General features: G+C 41.8%; 1 protein-coding gene across 5 annotated transcripts in view; it reads left to right on the forward strand.

Moving 5' to 3' along the window:
• Positions 1-11132: 11132 nt before the first annotated feature.
• Positions 11133-19418, forward strand: part of LOC110491775 (ataxin-2-like protein) — a 47300-nt gene continuing 39014 nt past the window's right edge. For 2 of the 5 annotated variants that reach the window (XM_036946681.1, XM_036946685.1), the window contains exon 1: positions 11133-12015. In XM_036946681.1, coding sequence (XP_036802576.1) covers positions 11903-12015 — 113 coding nt within the window. In that variant the 5' untranslated portion in view covers positions 11133-11902. The remainder of the gene's footprint in view (positions 12016-19418) is intronic. The other 3 variants (XM_036946682.1, XM_036946683.1, XM_036946684.1) reach the window with 3 other exon arrangements.

Raw genomic sequence — 19418 nt, forward strand, 5'->3', positions numbered from 1 at the left:
CCCTTGCTGATGGAAGGAGGTTTTCACTCAAAATCTCACGATACATGGCCCCATTCATTCTTTCCTTGACACGGATCAGTCGTCCTGGTCTCTTTGCAGAAAAACAGCCACAAAGCATGATGTTTCCACCCCCATGCTTCACAGTAGGTATGGTGTTATTTGGACGCAACTCAGCATTCTTTGTCCTCCAAACACGACGAGTTGAGTTTTTACCAAAAAGTTATATTTTGGTTTCATCTGACCATATGACATTCTCCTAATCTTCTTCTGGATCATCCAAATGCTCTCTAGCAAACTTCAGATGGGCCTGGACATGCACTGTCTTAAGCAGGGGGACACGTCTGGCACTGCAGGATTTGAGTCCCTGGCAGCGTAGTGTGTTACTGATGGTAGGCTTTGTTACTTTGGTCCCAGCTCTCTGCAGGTCATTCACTAGGTCCCCCCGTGTGGTTCTGGGATTTTTGCTCACCGTTCTTGTGATCATTTTGACCCCACGGGGTGAGATCTTGCGTGGAGCCCCAGATCGAGGGAGATTATCAGTCGTCTTGTATGTCTTCCATTTCCTAATAATTGCTCCCACAGTTGATTTCTTCAAACCAAGCTGCTTACCTATTAACAGATTCAGTCTTCCCAGCCTGGTGCAGGTCGACAATTTTGTTTCTGGTGTCCTATGACAGCTCTTTGGTCTTGGCCATAGTGGAGTTTGGAGTGTGACTGTTTGAGGTTGTGGACAGGTGTCTTTTATACTGATAACAAGTTCAAACAGGTGCCATTAATACAGGTAACAAGTGGAGGACAGAGGAGCCTCTTAAAGAAGAAGTTACAGGTCTGTGAGAGCCAGAAATCTTGCTTGTTTGTAGGTGACCAAATACTTATTTTACACCATAATTTGCAAATAAATTCATTAAAAATCCTACAATGTGATTTTCTGGATTTTTGTTCTCATTTTGTCTGTCATAGTTGACACTTTTTAAGTGGGAGAACTTGCACAATTGGTGGCTGACTAAATACTTTTTTGCCCCACTGTATATATGTATATACTGTATTCTATTCTATACCATCTACTACATCTGTCCTATGCCGCACAGCCTTCGCTCATCCATATATTTAAATGTACATATTCTTATTCATCCCTTTACATTTGTATGTATAAGGTAGTTGTTGTGAATTTGTTAGATTAATTGTTAGATATTACTGCATTGTTGGAACTAGAAGCACAAGCATTTTGCTACACTCACATTAACATCTGCTAACCATGTGTATGTGACCAATAAAATTTGATTTGATTTGTATTATAACATCATTTTGCAATTTTGCTCTCACACCACCTAGCTAGAACTCGTAGCATATCATACATTTACCAAATTCGTAACATATTGTACGTTTTACAAATTTGTAACATATTCTACGTTTAGAAAATTCGTAACATATTGTAATTCGTAACATATCATATGAAATGGTTGATGGACACATATTAATACATACCATACGAAACGTAATATATAATACTAAATGGGGTGTCTCGGATTTATGTATAGAATAATACGTAATTCATAACAGCCACCCGTAAATATAAGCAGCATATTTACAAAATGAGAAATTCCCGGCCGGAATGTCAGTCTAGAGCCCGCTGGGCCCAAGGCAGGTCCGGCCACCATGTGTGGCCACCACATCAGAGGCAGGCAAACAGCAGGCAGGGCTCAGAGTGCTGAGGGTGTCCATAAAGATGGCACGTCAGAGTAGGGCCAGTCCACTGTAACAAATCATGTGGCGGGGGGAGGCTCCCCCACAGAAGCGAGCCAGGCCCCCAGGTGGGCCGAGCCAGGCCCCCTGGCGGGCCAAGACAGCCTCTGTGACCAGAGCCGGGGAGGAGAGCAGGCCCAGCGGCGGCGGCTCCCCAACTGAGGCAGACCATACCACAGCAGAGAAGAGCAGATGTGCCTCCTTGGCAGGGGCAGCAGAGGAGAGCAGGCGCGGAACCAGAGGTGGGCCCAGATCAGGAGGTAATGGTAGTAAGTCCAGTGCAGATGACAGATCAGGCTGAACCCCAAGAGCAAGAACCGGTAGTGTCCCTGGAATGGTGTTTGCCCCCGATGAGGTCTGGCGTGTCCCCCACAGTCACGTCAGCAGGACCAGGACTGGAGCTGGGTCAGGTGTTGCACGCTGGGCAGGGGCAGCTTGGACACCTGGAATGGGACCCAGGGCTGTGGCTGGGTCAGGTGAAGTTGTACTGTCAGCAGCTGGTTTACAGTGGTGTGTCTGGGTCCCAGACACACCACTTTGCACTGGAAGTAGCGTTCTGCCGGAAAAACACCCTAATGATGCAAATATGAATGGTATGACACTATATCCTATTAGTATCTGAGGATTTGAAATCACCCCCCTTTATTAGAGTCAATTTCTACAAAATTAACAGAACAGAAATGCATGCTTTCAACCGTTCGCTGCCCGCACCCACCTGCCCGACTAGCATCACCACCCTGGACGGTTCCGACCTAGAATATGTGGACAACTATAAATACCTACTTGTCTGGTTAGACTGTAAACTCTCCTTCCAGACTAATATTAAACATCTCCAATCCAAAATCAAATCTAGAATCGGCTTTCTGTTTCGCAACAAAGCCTCCTTCACTCACACCGCCAAACTTATCCTAGTAAAACTGACTAACCTACCGATCCTCGACTTCGGCGATGTCATCTACAAAATAGCTTCCAATACTCAGCAAACTGGATGCAGTCTATCACAGTGCCATCCGTTTTGTTACCAAATCACCTTATACCACCCACCACTGCAACCTGTATGCTCTAGTCAGCTGGCCCGAGCTACATATTCGTCTCCAGACCCACTGGCTCCAGGTCATCTATAAGTCTATGCTAGGTAAAGCTCCACCTTATCTCAGTTCACTGGTCACGATAACAACACCCACCCGTAGCACACGTTCCAGCAGGTATATCTCACTGATCATCCCCAAAGCCAGCACCTCATTTGGCCGCCTTTCCTTCCAGTTCTCTGCTGCCAGTGACTGGAATGAATTGCAGAAATCTCTGAAGCTGGAGACTTTTATTTCCCTCACCAACTTTAAACATCAGCTATCTGAGCAGCTAACTGATCACTGCAGCTGTACACAGTCCATCTGTAAATACCCCCCCCAATATACCTACCCCATCCCCATACTATTTTTATTTACTTTCTGCTCTTTTGCACACCAGTATCTCTACTTGCACATCATCATTTGCTCATTTATCACTCCAGTGTTAATCTGCTAAATTGTAGTTATTTGCTCCTATGTCATATTTATTGCCTACCTCCTCATGCCTTTTGCACACACTGTATATGGACTTTCTTTTTTTTCTACTGTGTCATTGGCTTGTTTGTTGTTTATTCCATTCCATTCTGTGTTGTTGTCTGTGTCACACTGCTTTGCTTTATCTTGACCAGGTCGCAGTTGTAAATGAGAAGTTGTTCTCAACTAGCCTTCCTGGTTAAATAAAGGTGAAATAAAAATAAATAAGTAGCAAACATATGTATAGTGCTACAATGAAAAAACGTTTTTTGTAACAGTTGACAGTGGGTTTTCCTCCAAATATCTATTGAATGACACAAGTCTTCATGATATCACACCAGGTCTTATTAGCAGAGTGTCTGAGGATTCCAAATCATCCCCCTTTAATGGAGACAACTTCTATAGAGTTAACAGTACAGTAACAAATAGGTGTATAGCACTGCCACAGATCTTCATTGAAAGTCACAATTCTCCGTCAGCGGTGGCCATGGTTTTCTACCGAAACAAAAGATCATAATGACGCAAACCATGATCTTTTAACACTGGATCCTATTAGTACAGTCTTTTAGGATTCCAAATCACCCCGTTTAGTAGAGACAACTTCTACAGAATTACCAGTACAGTAGCAAATAGCTGTAATAGTAACAGTACCATAGAAAATAGTTGTATAGCACTGTAAAACAGGTCTGTATTGAAAATGACGATTTTTGTCAGTGGTGGCTGTAGTTTTCTGCCGTAAAAATACCCTAAAGATGCAAATCTGAATTGTATAACACTGGATCCTATAAGCAGAGTCTCTGAGGATTCCAAATCACCCCCTTTAGTAGAGACAACTTCTACAGAATTACCAGTACAGTAGCAAATAGCTGTAAAGTGTCCAACAAAGATTCCCTCTCCAGGGAAGAGGTAGGGAAGAACAATTGCGGACTGAAGACAGCAGAGCAGAATGCCTCAAGATAAAAACGTAATTTTCAGTATCTGTAAATCTGACTAAATATCAGCACTTCACTCCACATACTCGTATACTCATGGGCAATAACCTTCAATCTGGATAACAACACAAAACAAATTATAAGGCTTGAGAAATGTATCGACCAATATTACCAACACAGTCAACACCCAAAATATGTCGGAGAGTAAGCATGGAGAACCAAATCCCAAAAGAAAACAAAACTCCTCAACTGACACAGACGATTTATGCTTTTCACCACCTGGAACGGTAAGTGTAGAAACCGACTTGCTAAAGTCGATAAATGATCAATTTGGCATACTTGAACTATCAGTAATGTCACGTTCTTGTGTGTTTTCCTTGTTTTAGTGTTGGTCAGGATGTGAGCTGGGTGGGCATTCTATGTTGTGTGTCTAGTTTGTCTGTTTCTGTGTTTGGCCTGATATGGTTCTCAATCAGAGGCAGTTGTTAGTCATTGTCTCTGATTGGGAACCATATTTAGGTAGCCTGTTTTGTGTTGGGTTTTGTGGGTGGTTGTCTCCTGTGTCAGTGTTTGTACCACACGGGACTGGTTCGGGTTTTCATGTTTTGTAGTTTATTCATGTATAGTTTTGTTATTAAAGAACCATGAATTATAACCACACTGCGTTTTGGTCCACCTCTCTTCCACCAGAAGAAAACCGTTACAAGTAAAGATATAAAGGAGTTGAAGGTGAGCCTCGAGATGAGTGACAATGGAAAAAGAAACACAAGCGAAAAGGTACAGTCAATACTATTGAAATGTTCGTTAATAAAGCACTTAAAAAAGAGAACATGTTTCTGAGACAAAGCCTTATTTGAAAGAGATTAGATCTATGCAAGAAATGCTGGTACTGTTTTCGCTTTGTCATTATCGGGTATAAATGAGGAACATTTTAAAATTAAATACATTTTAGAATAAGGCTTTAATTTAACAAAATGTGGAAAAAGTTTAGGATTCTGTGTCATGCGTAGGTGTAATAGGTGGCAGGGAAGTCAGGCGCAGGAGAGTCAAATGGAGTCTTTTAATAAAGTCCACGGAGTATGCTCCATAACACTAAATGTACATAAACATACAAACATGAGTACGAGGACCCGACGCGCACCTATACAACAATCACACTACACTGACAATAAAACAATCTCTGACAAAGACATGAGGGGAAACAGAGGGTTAAATACACAACAGGTAATGAATGGGATTGAAAACAGGTGTGTGGGAAGACAAGACAAAACCAATGGAAAATGAAAAAAGGATCAATGATGGCTAGAAGACCGGTGACGTCGAACGCCGAGCACCGCCCGAACAAGGAGAGGCAACGACTTCGGCAGAAGTCATGACATTCTGAGTACTTTCCGAATGCACTGTATAGTCCTTTTTCCACACATCTTCATTAAAATTGTTGAATGAATTGTAAATGATAGATATTATATTCCTTCACTTTTAGCCAGGTACATACTGATTGTTTTTTCTTATGATCTACTAAGCTATTACAATTATAACTAGCTATACTTATTTCACCATTTACCATAATGAGCGTCAATTCTATTTACCATTATACATGTTTGTAAACTTACCATTAATACTTTTTTGGTTACTACATGATTCCATATGTGTTTTTTCATAGTTTTGATGTATTCACTATTATTCTACAATGTTTTTTTTTTTTATAAAGAAAAACTCTTGAATGAGTAGGTGTGTCAACTTTTGACTGGTACTGTAAGTATTCAGACCCTTGGTTATGAGACTAGAAATTGAGCATCCTGTTCCCATTAATCATCCTTGAGATGTTTCTACAACTTCATTAGAGTACACCTGTGGTAAATTCAATTGATTAGACATAATTTGGAAAAGGCACACCTGTCTATATAAAGTTCCACAGTTGACAGTGCATGTCAGAGCAAAAACCGAGCCACGAGGTCGAAGGAATTGTCCGTAGAGCTCCGAGACAGGATTGTGTCGGAGCACAAATCTGGGGAAGGGTACTAAAAAAATGTCTGCATCGTTGAAGGTCCCCAAGAACACAGTGGCCTCCATCATTCTTCAATGGAAGAAGGTTGGGACCCCCAAGACTCTTCCTAGAGCTGGCCGCCCGGCCAATCTGAGCAATTGGGGGAGAAGGGCCTTGATCTTGGAGGTGATCAAGAACCTGATGGTCACTCTGATAGAGCTCCAGAGTTCCACTGTGGAGATGGGAGAACATTTCAGAAGGACAACCATATCTGCAGCACTCCACCAATCAGGCCTTTATGGTAGAGTGGCCAGACAGAAGCCACTCCTCAGTATAAGGCACATGACAGCCTGCTTGGAGTTTGCCAAAAGGCATCTAAGGACTCTCAGACCATGAGAAACAAGATAATCTGGTCTGATGAAACCAAGGTTGAACTCTTTGGCCTGAATGCCAATCATCACATCTGGAGGAAACCTGGAACCATCCCTACGGTGAAGCATGGTGGTGGCAGCATCATGCTGTGGGGATGTTTTTCAGCGGTAAGGACTGGAAGAATTGTCAGGATCGAGGAAAAGATTAACGGAGATCCTTGATGAAAACCTGTTCCAGACCTCAGACTGCGGAAAAGGTTCACCTTACAACAGGGCAATGACTCTAAGCAAACAGGCAAGACAATGCATGATTGGCTTCAGGACTCTGAATGTCCTTGAGTGGCCCAGCCAGAGCCCAGACTTGAACCCGATTGACCATTTCTGGATAGACCTGAAAATAGCTGTGCAGCAATGCTCCCCATCCAACCTGAATAGCTTGAGAGGATCTGCAGAGAAGAATGGGAGAAACTCCCAAAATACAGGTGTGTCAAGCTTGAAGCATCATACCTAAGAAGACTCAATGCTGTAATCGCTGCCAAAAGTGCTTCAACAAAGTACTGAGTAAAGGGTCTGAATACTTATGGAAATGTGATATTTCCGTATTTTGTTTTTTTATAAATGCGCCCTAGCAACAAATAAGTCCGTGACCTCGGCGATTTCCCTTCAAAGTAAGAGTCCCGCAACGAAGTTGGTGAAAGAAAAAAAAAATGGTCGAAATTCGTCGTATTTTATGAGGAAATGTGAGCAGACTTTCTTTTTTTTTTTTTACAGTATGAAGAAATAAACAAAAGTTAATCGCCGTTATAGCAAAAATTATATTATAGCATTGACATTATTGTTACCAGCATTAAAAGTAATTAGTTACTTATTATGGTAGTTAAATAGTTATTATGGTAACAACGGTAATACAAATGACAATATTGATATTATTAATAATATTATAATAATTATAACAATCAACTTATTCATATTGCACAATGTTTAGTGCGTTTTTTCATATTGATCATACTCAGCGGTGACCCGTTATTCAGGGCAGGTTTTGAGCCCATCCTGTTTAGCTAAAATAAAAATACAAATAATAAATACATATATATTGTTGCCTGTTTTGCATGTTATTTGGGATTCATTTGTGTCATATCAGTTTACAAACAACGTAAAAACACATTTATTGAGCAAATAAAGCCACATTACAAACTCTCTTTTTTGCCGACTTGTGTAAGGCAGCTCCAAAATACATGTGTTTCAGCCTAGCCTAGTGCTTTCTGTGGTGGAGCGGGAGCCAGCGGAAAATACAGAGCATAGGCGTTGGTAATCTTCTCTAGTTGCGCCGTGATTGGCTCAGTGTTCTGTCACTCATAGGGACACTACGTCACCTCATAATGTACAGGGAGAGCTAGGCAATTCAAGCCCCCTTTGGTGCTGCCATAGATTTACATTAGAAGTGCCCATCCCTCATTGGCCATAAATAAAATGACTTAAAATCACGTTAGATCTACTGTAGCTTACCTAGCAAGCAGTCATCATGATGAATCACCTCGACAATCTACTGGCAAATCCTTTTCAATCCTTGTTACATTAAGAAAAATTATAGATAAAACGTATCGGTGCTCATCGGCCATTGGACATAAACATTACACAACAAGTCGGAAAAAGCTAATTCTACAATGAGTGGTTTGGAAGGAATCAATGGCTAACTGCAAGAGTTGCAAAGCAATCACTATTTTGCTTCCCTTGCCTGCTATTTGGTGGAGAGGATGTGTGGTCAAAGTCTGGGTTTAAGGATTTAAAATATCTGTCTGAAAGAGTCTCTTTTCCAAGCTTAAAAGTATCAACATTCACACGCAACCTCATGGGCTAGAAAAGGTTGAATACATTGGTCATGCTGTCAATCCAGAATGACTTCTGTCGCATTCAAAACAACTGGAAAATCGGAACTGGGAAATCTCAGACTTCAATGAGTTCAAGACATCTGGGAACATAAGTTTTTTGAACCGTCATCAAACTCGGAATTCCAAGATGGGAACTCAGGCCTCTTTCTAGAGCTCCGACCTGAAGATCACTGACGTCATGATTCAAACTTTTTTTTTCTCCAGAGTTCACAGTTGTCTTGATAGCACCATAAATCCAGAGAATGCCAGACTTTAATGACAAAGTTTCATGACAAAATTTGCCCACAAGAAGGACTGTCGTGCCACCTTCCTGTTCAAGTGATCACAAAATGTATTGTATGCTGCTGCATAAATGATATGATATGCCAGGAAGATATGTATATGGTAGCTAAGAAAGTAATACTAAGTGTATGTTGTGTACTAAGCTATTAGTAGCCTGTGTGCCTTACCCTAATAATTTGGTCCCTTTCCCCCTCAGAACTTAGCCTACTGTTCAGACTTGGTAGTGCACATGTAGCCTATAGCCTGTTTTAGAGAAATGCCATAATTGAATATTGTAAGAGCTCTTTGTCTGCTTATATGCCTCCTTCATTTATTCTATGGTTCTGTCTTGGTGTACAGGGAGAATACTGTAAGAATGGCCCATGTTCTGAATTATGCTGCTGTACGTTTAAAAAGTATTGAACAAATAGCTATATTGACTAAGTCCATCTTAGCTCGCTCATGAATATCTTTATCGAAATTACAGATGGCCTCTTATTTGCTAATTGTTCCCTTATGGCATAGTTTGTACATCTCAATTGTTATAGGCCCATTTCTTATATAGGTCTATCTAATCAGTATCTTATTCATAATTTTAGGCAATGTTGGAATGACTGAATTGTTTTGGTTACTTTGTGCATTATAATTAGCTCATGTGCTTTTCTTGACGAGGAGGAGATACTAAATAATGTTGTTGGGTCTGTAACCATGTTTCCCCAGTTAGTCTCTTCCCATTCAAATGTTTGTTTTTAACTAGAAGTTCAGTAACAGACCCATGTAATTCCAGTTGATATTGTGAGGGTTGTTTTGCTATGGTTTTTAAAACGGCAGTAAATGAGGCTGAATGAACTGTTTCGCTGCCAGACAAGGCCCCACTGATAGCCAGGTGTAGCAGTGGTAAAGATTCACTTGATGGTGCTGAAAAGAAAGTTCTATTGTTGGGACAGCTTTATGTAGGCTATAACAGTTTTGGGGCACCATTTGTCACCGTTATAGTGCAATTAATGTATTGTCCAGTATTGTGTAGTGGCTTTGCTGCATGCAACCCCCCGAAAATGTTGAATTTGCCTCATGAAGATTTACATGCTAAAATTGCCCCTGGACATACATACAGTGCCTTCAGAAAGTATTTTTTGCACATTTTGTTGTGTTACAGACTGAATTTAAAATGGATTATATTGAGATTTTGTGTCACTGGCCATTATTATTATTATTTTACCCCCTTTTTCTCCCCAATTTCGTAGTATCCAATTGTATACTATCTTGTCTCATCGCTACAACTCCCGTACGGGCTCGGGAGAGACGAAGGTTGAAAGTCATGCGTCCTCCGATACACAACCAACCAAGCCGCTGCTTCTTTAACACAGCGCACATCCAACCCGGAAGCCAGCCGCACCAATGCGCCGGAGGAAACACCGTGCACCTGGCCACCTTGGCTAGCGTACACTGCGCCCAGCCCGCCACAGGAGTCGCTGGTGCGCGATGAGACAAGGACATCCCTACCGACCAAGCCCTCCCTAACCCGGGCGACGCTAGGCCAATTGTGCGTCGCCCCACGGTCGCGGCCGGTTACGACAGAGCCTGGGCGCGAACCCAGGACTGGCGCTGCAGTACAGCGCCCTTAACCACTGCGCCACCCGGGAGGCCGGAATTATGGTTTTAGACGTTTTTTTAAATTAATTAAAAATGAAAAGCTGAAATATCTCGAGTCAATAAGTGTTCAACCTATTTGTTATGGCAAGTCTAAATAAGTTGTATGGACTGTTTAACATTATTATTTTTTATGACTACCTCATCTCTGTACCCCACACATCTGTAAGGTCCCTCAGTCTCAACCACTGCAAATTAATTACTTAAATCATACAATGTGATTTTCTGGATTTTTGTTTTAGATTCCGTCTCTCACAGTTGAAGTGTACCTATGATAAAAATGACAGACCTCTACATGCTTTGTGCGTAGGAAAACCTGCAAAATCGGCAGTGTATCAAATACTTGTTCTCCCCACTGTATATGCCCAATATGAGAAAAACGATTGGATTTAGGCTGATAGGTCACTATTTAAAATGAGCAGCCACGCTCCTCTGGATATTAACTCTGTGGATTTAGAAGCTAGAAGTGCTCCTGGGTATAATGGACACCCCTTTCACTGCAACACAAGATACAGAAAAGTGTGTAAGTGCAATAAATGATAGTACACACACAAAACACATTGTTGACCATTTTGGCTTGAACAAAGAAAAAACGTATCTTATAGAAATAATTTTACTCGATAACTAGTAGAAAATACATCGATAATTGTGCATCATTGTCAACCCAATTATTACACACGATGGGACTCTTATTCTGAAGGATTCCAAAAAAATCCCTGACCCGGAACAATTGATTTATTATTGGCTTGTGACGACCACTCAACAGCGCTCTGATCGAGTGAACCTTACATCGAGAGGTGGCGAGCGACTGCGGGTTTTCATCCCGAAACCTGAAGAAAATACAATTTAAAACGCTTATGACCAGTATACTAGCATCACAACTGAGATTCAAATTTTTAACCTTCAAGAAGAATAAGTAAAGTTGACCTAAAGAAGCAAGTAATCCAGACAGGGAAGCTACCAAGCGAATGTCCAAGAGACTGCTAGCTAGCTAACGTAGCTAGCTTGGATCAGAAGAATCCTAAACCACGATCTGGTGTGAAAACATTGCTATTTTGTATCGACTTATTCTCTGTGTAGCAACTAAGTAGCCAGCCAGAGAATACAATCAGAAATCAAGGTATATTTTAATGTCGGGCCGCCTTACTGTAGCTTTCCAGTTTGCGATGCCAATTACTATTAGCGTTAGTTAGCATGTCAGTTCTCAGTCATTGAGATTAATACAGGCTAAACAAATTATTTGGGACTCCCTAAAAACACTCAACTAAGATACAGCTACGACCGGAAGTGACCATCGGTAGCAGGTTAGGACTGCATTTTCGCTAACCCTACCCCTTTTCCTAACATTAACATAGCTAGTTAATTATACTACTCTTCAACGTTAATTCTCCAAACATGCTGCTTGAGTTCTCCAAACCTGCTACGAAAAAGTAACTTCCCGTTGTAGGTGTATCAAATTGTCTCCAATTATTTGCTCGAATAATATTTAGTTTTGTAACTTGATTTTGTGAAAGCTTGCTGCTTGGCCATGTTGAAACAACAGCCCAGCTCATGTGGGCGAAAAACATCCAACTGGACTCCGGGCCCTGCCAGTATGTCTTCCACGGCCAGTGGAATCAACAACAGAGCACAGGTTGGGAGGTGAGTGAAATTAGGATGTCCAGATAGGAAAAGCTGGTGATTTTTATCATGGCTTCAAGGCCTACCGGTCAAAGCATGTGTAGCTTGTTGTGGTGGGAAATGGGGTTATGTTGATGGGCCTGTGAAAATATATTGTGCGTGATTGACAAGTTCTTATGGAAGCTGTTTCAAGGCACCAAGAAAAGATGTCATCTATCAGTTGACAAGAGGTTACTACATGCCACGCCCACTATGCCACACCCACTGCTGCTAGCGCTGTCTCTGGTCCACACTCCAGCGCAGTAGGTGGCGGTAATGTACCAATAACGTTGGATGCCACCCTCCAAAAACCCCACTGAAGGAGGCTGCTAGCTAGCTAGGGGACACCGGTGCACTATGGGAGAATCTCAATTGCCTACTCCTCGCATCCTCTGTCCTTTCTCCTTGCTTCTTTCTCAAAACTCATTGGATGAGAAAGCCAGAGGTCCCTCCTCCCTGACCACCTTCAATGGGTTTTGAAAAGGTGAGGAGGGACACAAGGAGTGTAAAATTGAGATTCCCCCGGTGTATTTTGCCCCCGCCTGCCGAAAACTGTTTTCTGTTAACAGTACTTAGAGGGAAGTAGCTAGCTAGCAGCCTCAATGGCAGTGGGCGCTGGATGTCGTGACAAGTAGTGGGCACGCCATGTAGTAACCGCGGTCCGCAGATGGAGTTGTGACATAGTACAAAAAAACAAATCTGACTTACTGTGAGATAGTACTGTAACTCATAGGGTTTAGCATTTTTGAACACCTGTAACTGCCATTTCCTGCAATCTACAGCAAAACATATATACTGTGTTGGGGTGTGGTGCCTGGCCTTAAATGGTGACAAAAACAATTGTGTTAATGTTTTTACGTAGTGGCGCAGCTAGTCCACAAGGTGGTGCAATGCCCCTCTTACAGTCTTTGGGGAGAACCCTGCAATATCTGTATATTAAAGGTCCTGAACAGTGGAAATCATGTTTTCTGTCAAATTGGATGATACTTGGATAAAGCCAGTTAAAATTAGGGTTACCTAAGCATGAACAATGACTGTAGCTGGTACTTTGATGAAGTTACTTGTCCCCTCCCTCATGTCAAACACTTGGAATCAGGAGGCAGGCATCAATTTTAAATGTACACCAATGATAGCGTGTTATCATCGTTACTAATGTTAGTATGTACCGCCTTGAAGGAAAATTCCACCAAAAACCACTCATTCCTATAATTTAGTTTTACATGACAAAAAATATTGTTCTTTACATATTAGTGTTAACAAATGTTTCCTGTTGTCGTTATAATGAAGTTGGAAGCAATGTGAAAATCATTGTGGAAATCTGTTAAACCCTCTTTTAAATGACACATTTCTCGAGGTAGGAATACCACAAACATATGATCAATGGCTTATTCAAGAGAAGACAACCTCCTGCGTTATGACATTGGGAAGTATTGAAATCTGACATGTATGATAGACGTTTTCGCAATCTAAAAGTCGTATTCCTATTAACTTTCAGCGTAGTGAGAGCGGCTTTATCGCAATGCGATGTCATACTGGCCAAATTTATGCCTGCTTGAACGGCAATAGCTCAAATACACATGGCAACATGAAATGACCCAGGGCATCGAAAGAACATCAGAGATGCACCAAAACAATATAACATTCAAAATGGGTGAATCTTTTATTTTTAAACCGTCATCACGTGTTGGTTTGGCTTTGTTTACAAAGATACTGGTAACCTTTACTCTGTGGTGTGACTGTTAGCTAGCAAGCTACTTACCAGCATGCCGGCAAAAGCACACACTGCTGTGACTAGATGCCAGAGAGTAAATTTAACGTTACACTATTTTGTGAAGAAATCCAACAGCAGTCTGCTTTTAATTTCGGGTGGACAGGCTGCACCGAAAATTACAGTTGTGTGTGTGTGTGTGCAGTGTACATTAGAGCAAAGTTGCTTCATCAATTCGGTAGACCGTTTGATGGGTCTTACCAGGAAGCTAATACGGATGCTGTTATTATTTCACTTTCCAGCTCCTTTTCTCTTTTCACTATCTTAAAGCAGACATTTTAGAAAATTCAACATCTACTCTGTCTGCACAGCTTCCCAGACAACATCTGCAGCAGGATTACAAAATGACTGCAGCAGTCATACAAAATCAGATTTCCCAAAGCAAGTAGGAGGCAAGTAGGAGTCCATAGCTGGATTTGTTTCCTACTTCAATACCCACCTGCTTCAAGATATCTACTATTATCGACTACAGCTCGGCCTTCTATATCACAGTGCCCGATAAACTCATTAGAAAGCTCACGGCCCTGGGTCTGAATTCCTCCCTATGCAACTGGATCCTGGACTTCCTGAAGGGCCCCCCAATGGTGGTGAAGGTAGGCAACATTACCTCCTCGACACTGGTTCTCAACATGGGGGCCCAACAAGGGTGCGTCCTCAGTCCTCTCCTGTATTCCCTGTATACCCACAACTGCGTAGACTCGCACAGTTACAACTCCATCGTCAAGTTCGCTGATGAAGCAACAGTAGTAGGCTTGATTGCCAAAAATGACGAGGGAGGAGGTGGGCACTCTACAGGTGTGGTGCCAGGTAAACAACCTATCCCTTAACGGTAGCAAAATAAAGGAGCTGATTGTGGACTTCAGGAGGAACCAGGCTGGACACACCCCCATCTTCATCAACGGGGCTGCTGTGGAGATGGTAAATAACTCTACCTCCACGGATCGCAAGGCTCTTCACAGGGTGACAGTTGAAGACGGAAGTTTACATACACCTTAGCCAAATACATTGAAACTCAGTTTTTCACAATTTCTGACATTTAATCCAAGTAAAAATGCCCTGTCTTAGGTCAGTTAGGATCACCACTTTATTTTAAGAATGTGAAATTTCTGAATAAAAGTAGTGATTTATTTAATTGTAATTTTATTTGAGCTTTTATTTATTTCATCACATTGCCAGTGGGTCAGAAGTTTACAAACTCAATTAGTATTTGGTAGCATTGCCTTTAAATTGTTTAACTTGGGTCAACTATTTCAGGTAGCCTTCCACAAGCTTCCCACAATAAGTGGGGTGAATTTTGGCCCATTCCTCCTGACAGAGCTGGTGTAACAGTCAGGTTAGTAGGTCTCCTTGCTCGCACACGCCTTTTCAGTTCTGTCCACACATTTTCTATAGGATTGAGGTCAGGACTTTGTGATGGCCACTCCAATACCTTGACTTTGTTGTCTTTAAGCCATTTTGCCACAACTTTGGAAGTATGCTTGGGGTCATTGTCCATTTGGAAGACCCATTTGCAACCTAGCTTCCGTGTGTCTCTCTCTCTCTCCCTGTCTCTCTCTCGGGAGTTGACTTAACAACCGGATCGTAAATACCTGGCAGAAACTCTCCCTTTGGCTCTGCAATATTGAGAATGGAATGTTTGAGTACAACAGAGACTTTGCCAAAACCTCAAACAATGAACATTGGGACAATATATTTCAATATCCAAATGTTGGGAATTATGACAGATGGAATATGGAAAATTAGTCTATTTTGTCATGTCATTAAACTTAGCAGAAATAAGTTATAATGGAAACATTGTAACTGAGCGCTTTCACAATGTGTATATCAGATTTACATCTAAATGTTGTAGAACTTATATGAATAAATATAGCAATGTGATTTTATCCTTCTAAATGAGAATTGTTTTTCTTGTAAAACTTGTGCCAATCAGTAGCTATGCCCAAGTGAGCTCAGAGTTTGTGTCAACATGATGGAACTGCCTTTCTGGCCAGAGTGTTTAAAAGGATTTGTAACAAAATGTACATTAGACCAAGCAGGTGGACGGTGTAAGCCGGATGTCATGAAATGGTTAAAACTACAAGACCAGAAAATGGTAAGACCTTCAAACTAGAGGAGTGAAGAAGTTGAAGACTAGAGCAAAACATTCCCAGTCTGCAGCTGGTATGTGATGTGGTCTAGGTCAATTGACCAAGACGAGAGGGAAGGACAAATCTCTCTCACCAGCATAGATACCTCAGAGGTTTCTACTCTATCGGACAGGGGGAAGTGCGTATCCAGTCTAACGAACACTCCCAAGACAGGAGCCGACAACTAAGGACATTGACATCTGGTGGACAACCCGAGACTTGCATCGAGCTACTCGCCATAAACGGATAGTGGTTTCAACAGAGAGACGACAGAGAAAGACATCTACGCGTAAATATATGTTGCACTTGTAATCCGAATGAGTGGCTGTTAGGGTGGTAAATATTTATATTTATGGTGAGCGTAGTTTCCAAGTGTATGTAGGATAAGTCCACTCTCTCCCGCTCTTTATCCCCCCTTCCATTGTGTAACAAGCCGTCATATTGGGTTAGTCCACTAGGGACTTATCGATTACTAACATAAAATGAAAACCTATACCGTGTGTCTTATGTGTTTCTGTGTGATTATTTAGTTAGGCTTAATTATTTATTTACTAACTTTGTGAATTGCTGATTCATCACTCAGGCTAGGTTTCTTGTGGATTAAGATATTTGTGAAGTCCAGAATGAGACAGGTAATAATTGACTGTATTGATGTAAGAGATCTATGTATCTTTAGAGTTTAAGTCGGGAGATGGGGCACCACGGAAAAAGTTGTTTAAAGTGTGACTAAGTTCCTAATGACTATTGTTACATGATTAATTTAATCGAGTACTAATTGAACAGAGTAAGTAATAAGTAATTATTTGATAAATAGCAGTCATCACATTAATGGTAGTCACGACACTATTAAACACTCGGAATCTGAATCCTGCTAAATTGACGCGGGGTACATGGGTCCCCCTCCCCATCAACCTCTGTAGTTTGTTGCGCTTCCTAAAGCCTAAGTAATTCACTTCTACTTGGTTTGATATCACATTTAGTTGCTTTGTAATTTTTTAAGCATTTGGATGAGCGATGAGTGTTATGAATCAATGGTACCTGCACACTTTAAAGGCCGGGTCCCAATATTAGGCTTATGGCAAAAACATTTTATGTCAAATGATGTCAAACCATTATTTCTCATGAGTATTCATGTTGATCAATATTTCCTGCTATTCTGACCTATTGTAAATGATCAAATAAATATCTGATCAAATATATATATATATATAATATATATTACTGCTCAAAAAAATAAAGGGAACACTTAAACAACACAATGTAACTCCAAGTCAATCACACTTCTGTGAAATCAAACTGTCCACTTAGGAAGCAACACCGTAGGAGGGCAACAACCCAGCAGCAGGACCGCTACCTCCGCCTTTGTGCAAGGAGGAGCAGGAGGAGCACTGCCAGAGCCCTGCAAAATGACCTCCGGCAGGCCACAAATGTGCATGTGTCTGCTCAAACGGTCAGAAACCGGCGTGAAGAAGACGCCGTGGAGAACGTTCTGCTGCCTGCAACATCCTCCAGCATGACCGGTTTGGCGGTGGGTCAGTCATGGTGTGGGGTGGCATTTCTTTGGGGGGCCGCACAGCCCTCCATGTGCTCGCCAGAGGTAGCCTGACTGCCATTAGGTACCGAGAGGAGATCCTCAGACCCCTTGTGAGACCATATGCTGTTGCGGTTGGCCCTGGGTTCCTCCTAATGCAAGACAATGCTAGACCTCATGTGGCTGGAGTGTGTCAGCAGTTCCTGCAAGAGGAAGGCATTGATGCTATGGACTGGCCCGCCCGTTCCCCAGACCTGAATCCAATTGAGCACATCTGGGACATCATGTCTCGCTCCATTCACCAACGCCACGTTGCACCACAGACTGTCCAGGAGTTGGTGGATGCTTTAGTCCAGGTCTGGGAGGAGATCCCTCAGTAGGTGACGGATGGTCTCATCAGGAGCATGCCCAGGCGTTGTAGGGAGGTCATACAGGCATGTGGAGGCCACACACACTACTGAGCCTCATTTTGACTTGTTTTAAGGACATTACATTAAAGTTGGATCAGCCTGTAGTGTGGTTTTCCACTTTAGTTTAAATTTCCATTTTTGTGTGATTTTGTAGTCAGCACATTCAACTATGTAAAGAAAAAAGTATTTAATAAGAATATTTCATTCATTCAGTTCTAGGATGTGTTATTTTAGTGTTCCCTTTATTTTTTGAGCAGTGTTTATAATTCTGAACATATTGTCATTTATAATGCTAATGTAGAGGCACCAATAAATTGTCCAGTACACTTATTGTATGCTGTTTTCATGTACATTCCCTTATGTCTAATCTTATAAGTTGACCCAGGCTTTACTAATTCTTGTGAAGAAGCTTATCAGTGAACTGTATTCTGTAATTGCTTACAAATCAATGGAAATGCAATTGTGTGTTGCTGCTGTTTGTCTGATGTCCAACAGTCCACGATTAGCTCTGTTGACCATGTGAGCATTTTGCAGAGAAGAGGGGTTGAGGCATACTATTTAGGCTTGTAATGACATGTGGCCTATTGTTTACCTTGTTACCTGGCAATGAACACAAGGGTGTATCAAAGAGCAGTTAGTCAAGGTGAGCTCATGAATATAAGATCCCTGCCCACTCAGCCTGTTCTTTCAGGCTTCCTGATTGTTAAAGATGAGAGAGGGTACAATTTCTTAAATTCAGAGCATTTTAATAGTGTATAAAAGGGTATGTCTTACCCCATCAGAACCCAAAGCAAGTTTTGTTTTGTTTTAATCCATTACTTACTCCATGAGATCAAAATAATACAAATGTTGAGCTATACAGTGTTCGTTTACAATTGCATGGTCTACAAATATTGTATAGTTTAACTTTTTTTTAAATGATTTTGATCTCATGGATGGTCAGTCATTGCCTCCATATGTGAGAGTCCTTGCTTCTATGTATTTGAGACTGGTTACGTTTCTTCTGCCCCATTTCTCAGCCGTTTACCAAATAAAGTGGCGAGGAGTACGCTTTGTTTTTGTTTGAATCCTAGATTGACCCTTTTATAAGTGGTTGACCTGCAGGACTATTCAATCAATCAAATGTAGTTATAGAGCCCATTTTACAACAGCAGTTGCAATCACAAAGTGATAATACAGAAACCTAGCCTATACAGAACCAGGCTCTGAGGGGTGGCAAGTCCTCTTCTGACTGGGCCGGTTGGAGATTCTAAGAGTACATGGCCATTAAGGACAGATCGTTCTTCAAGATGTTTAACCATTCATAGAAGACCAGCAGGGTCAAATAATAATCACAGTGGTTGTAAATGGCGCAAGAGGTCAGCACCTCAAGAGTTACTGGCAGTTGGCTTTTCATAGCTGAGCATTTAGAGGTCGAGACAGCATGTCCAGGGGGGGTCAGGCTTCCATAGCCGCATGTAGAACAGCAGAAACTGGATCAGCAGAACGAACAGGTGGGCTAGGGACGTGGACAGTCAGGAGTCGTCAGGCAAGGTAGTCCTGAGGCATGG

The sequence above is a fragment of the Oncorhynchus mykiss genome, chromosome 16 (genome assembly GCF_013265735.2).
Source record: "Oncorhynchus mykiss isolate Arlee chromosome 16, USDA_OmykA_1.1, whole genome shotgun sequence".
Taxonomy (NCBI): domain Eukaryota; kingdom Metazoa; phylum Chordata; class Actinopteri; order Salmoniformes; family Salmonidae; genus Oncorhynchus; species Oncorhynchus mykiss.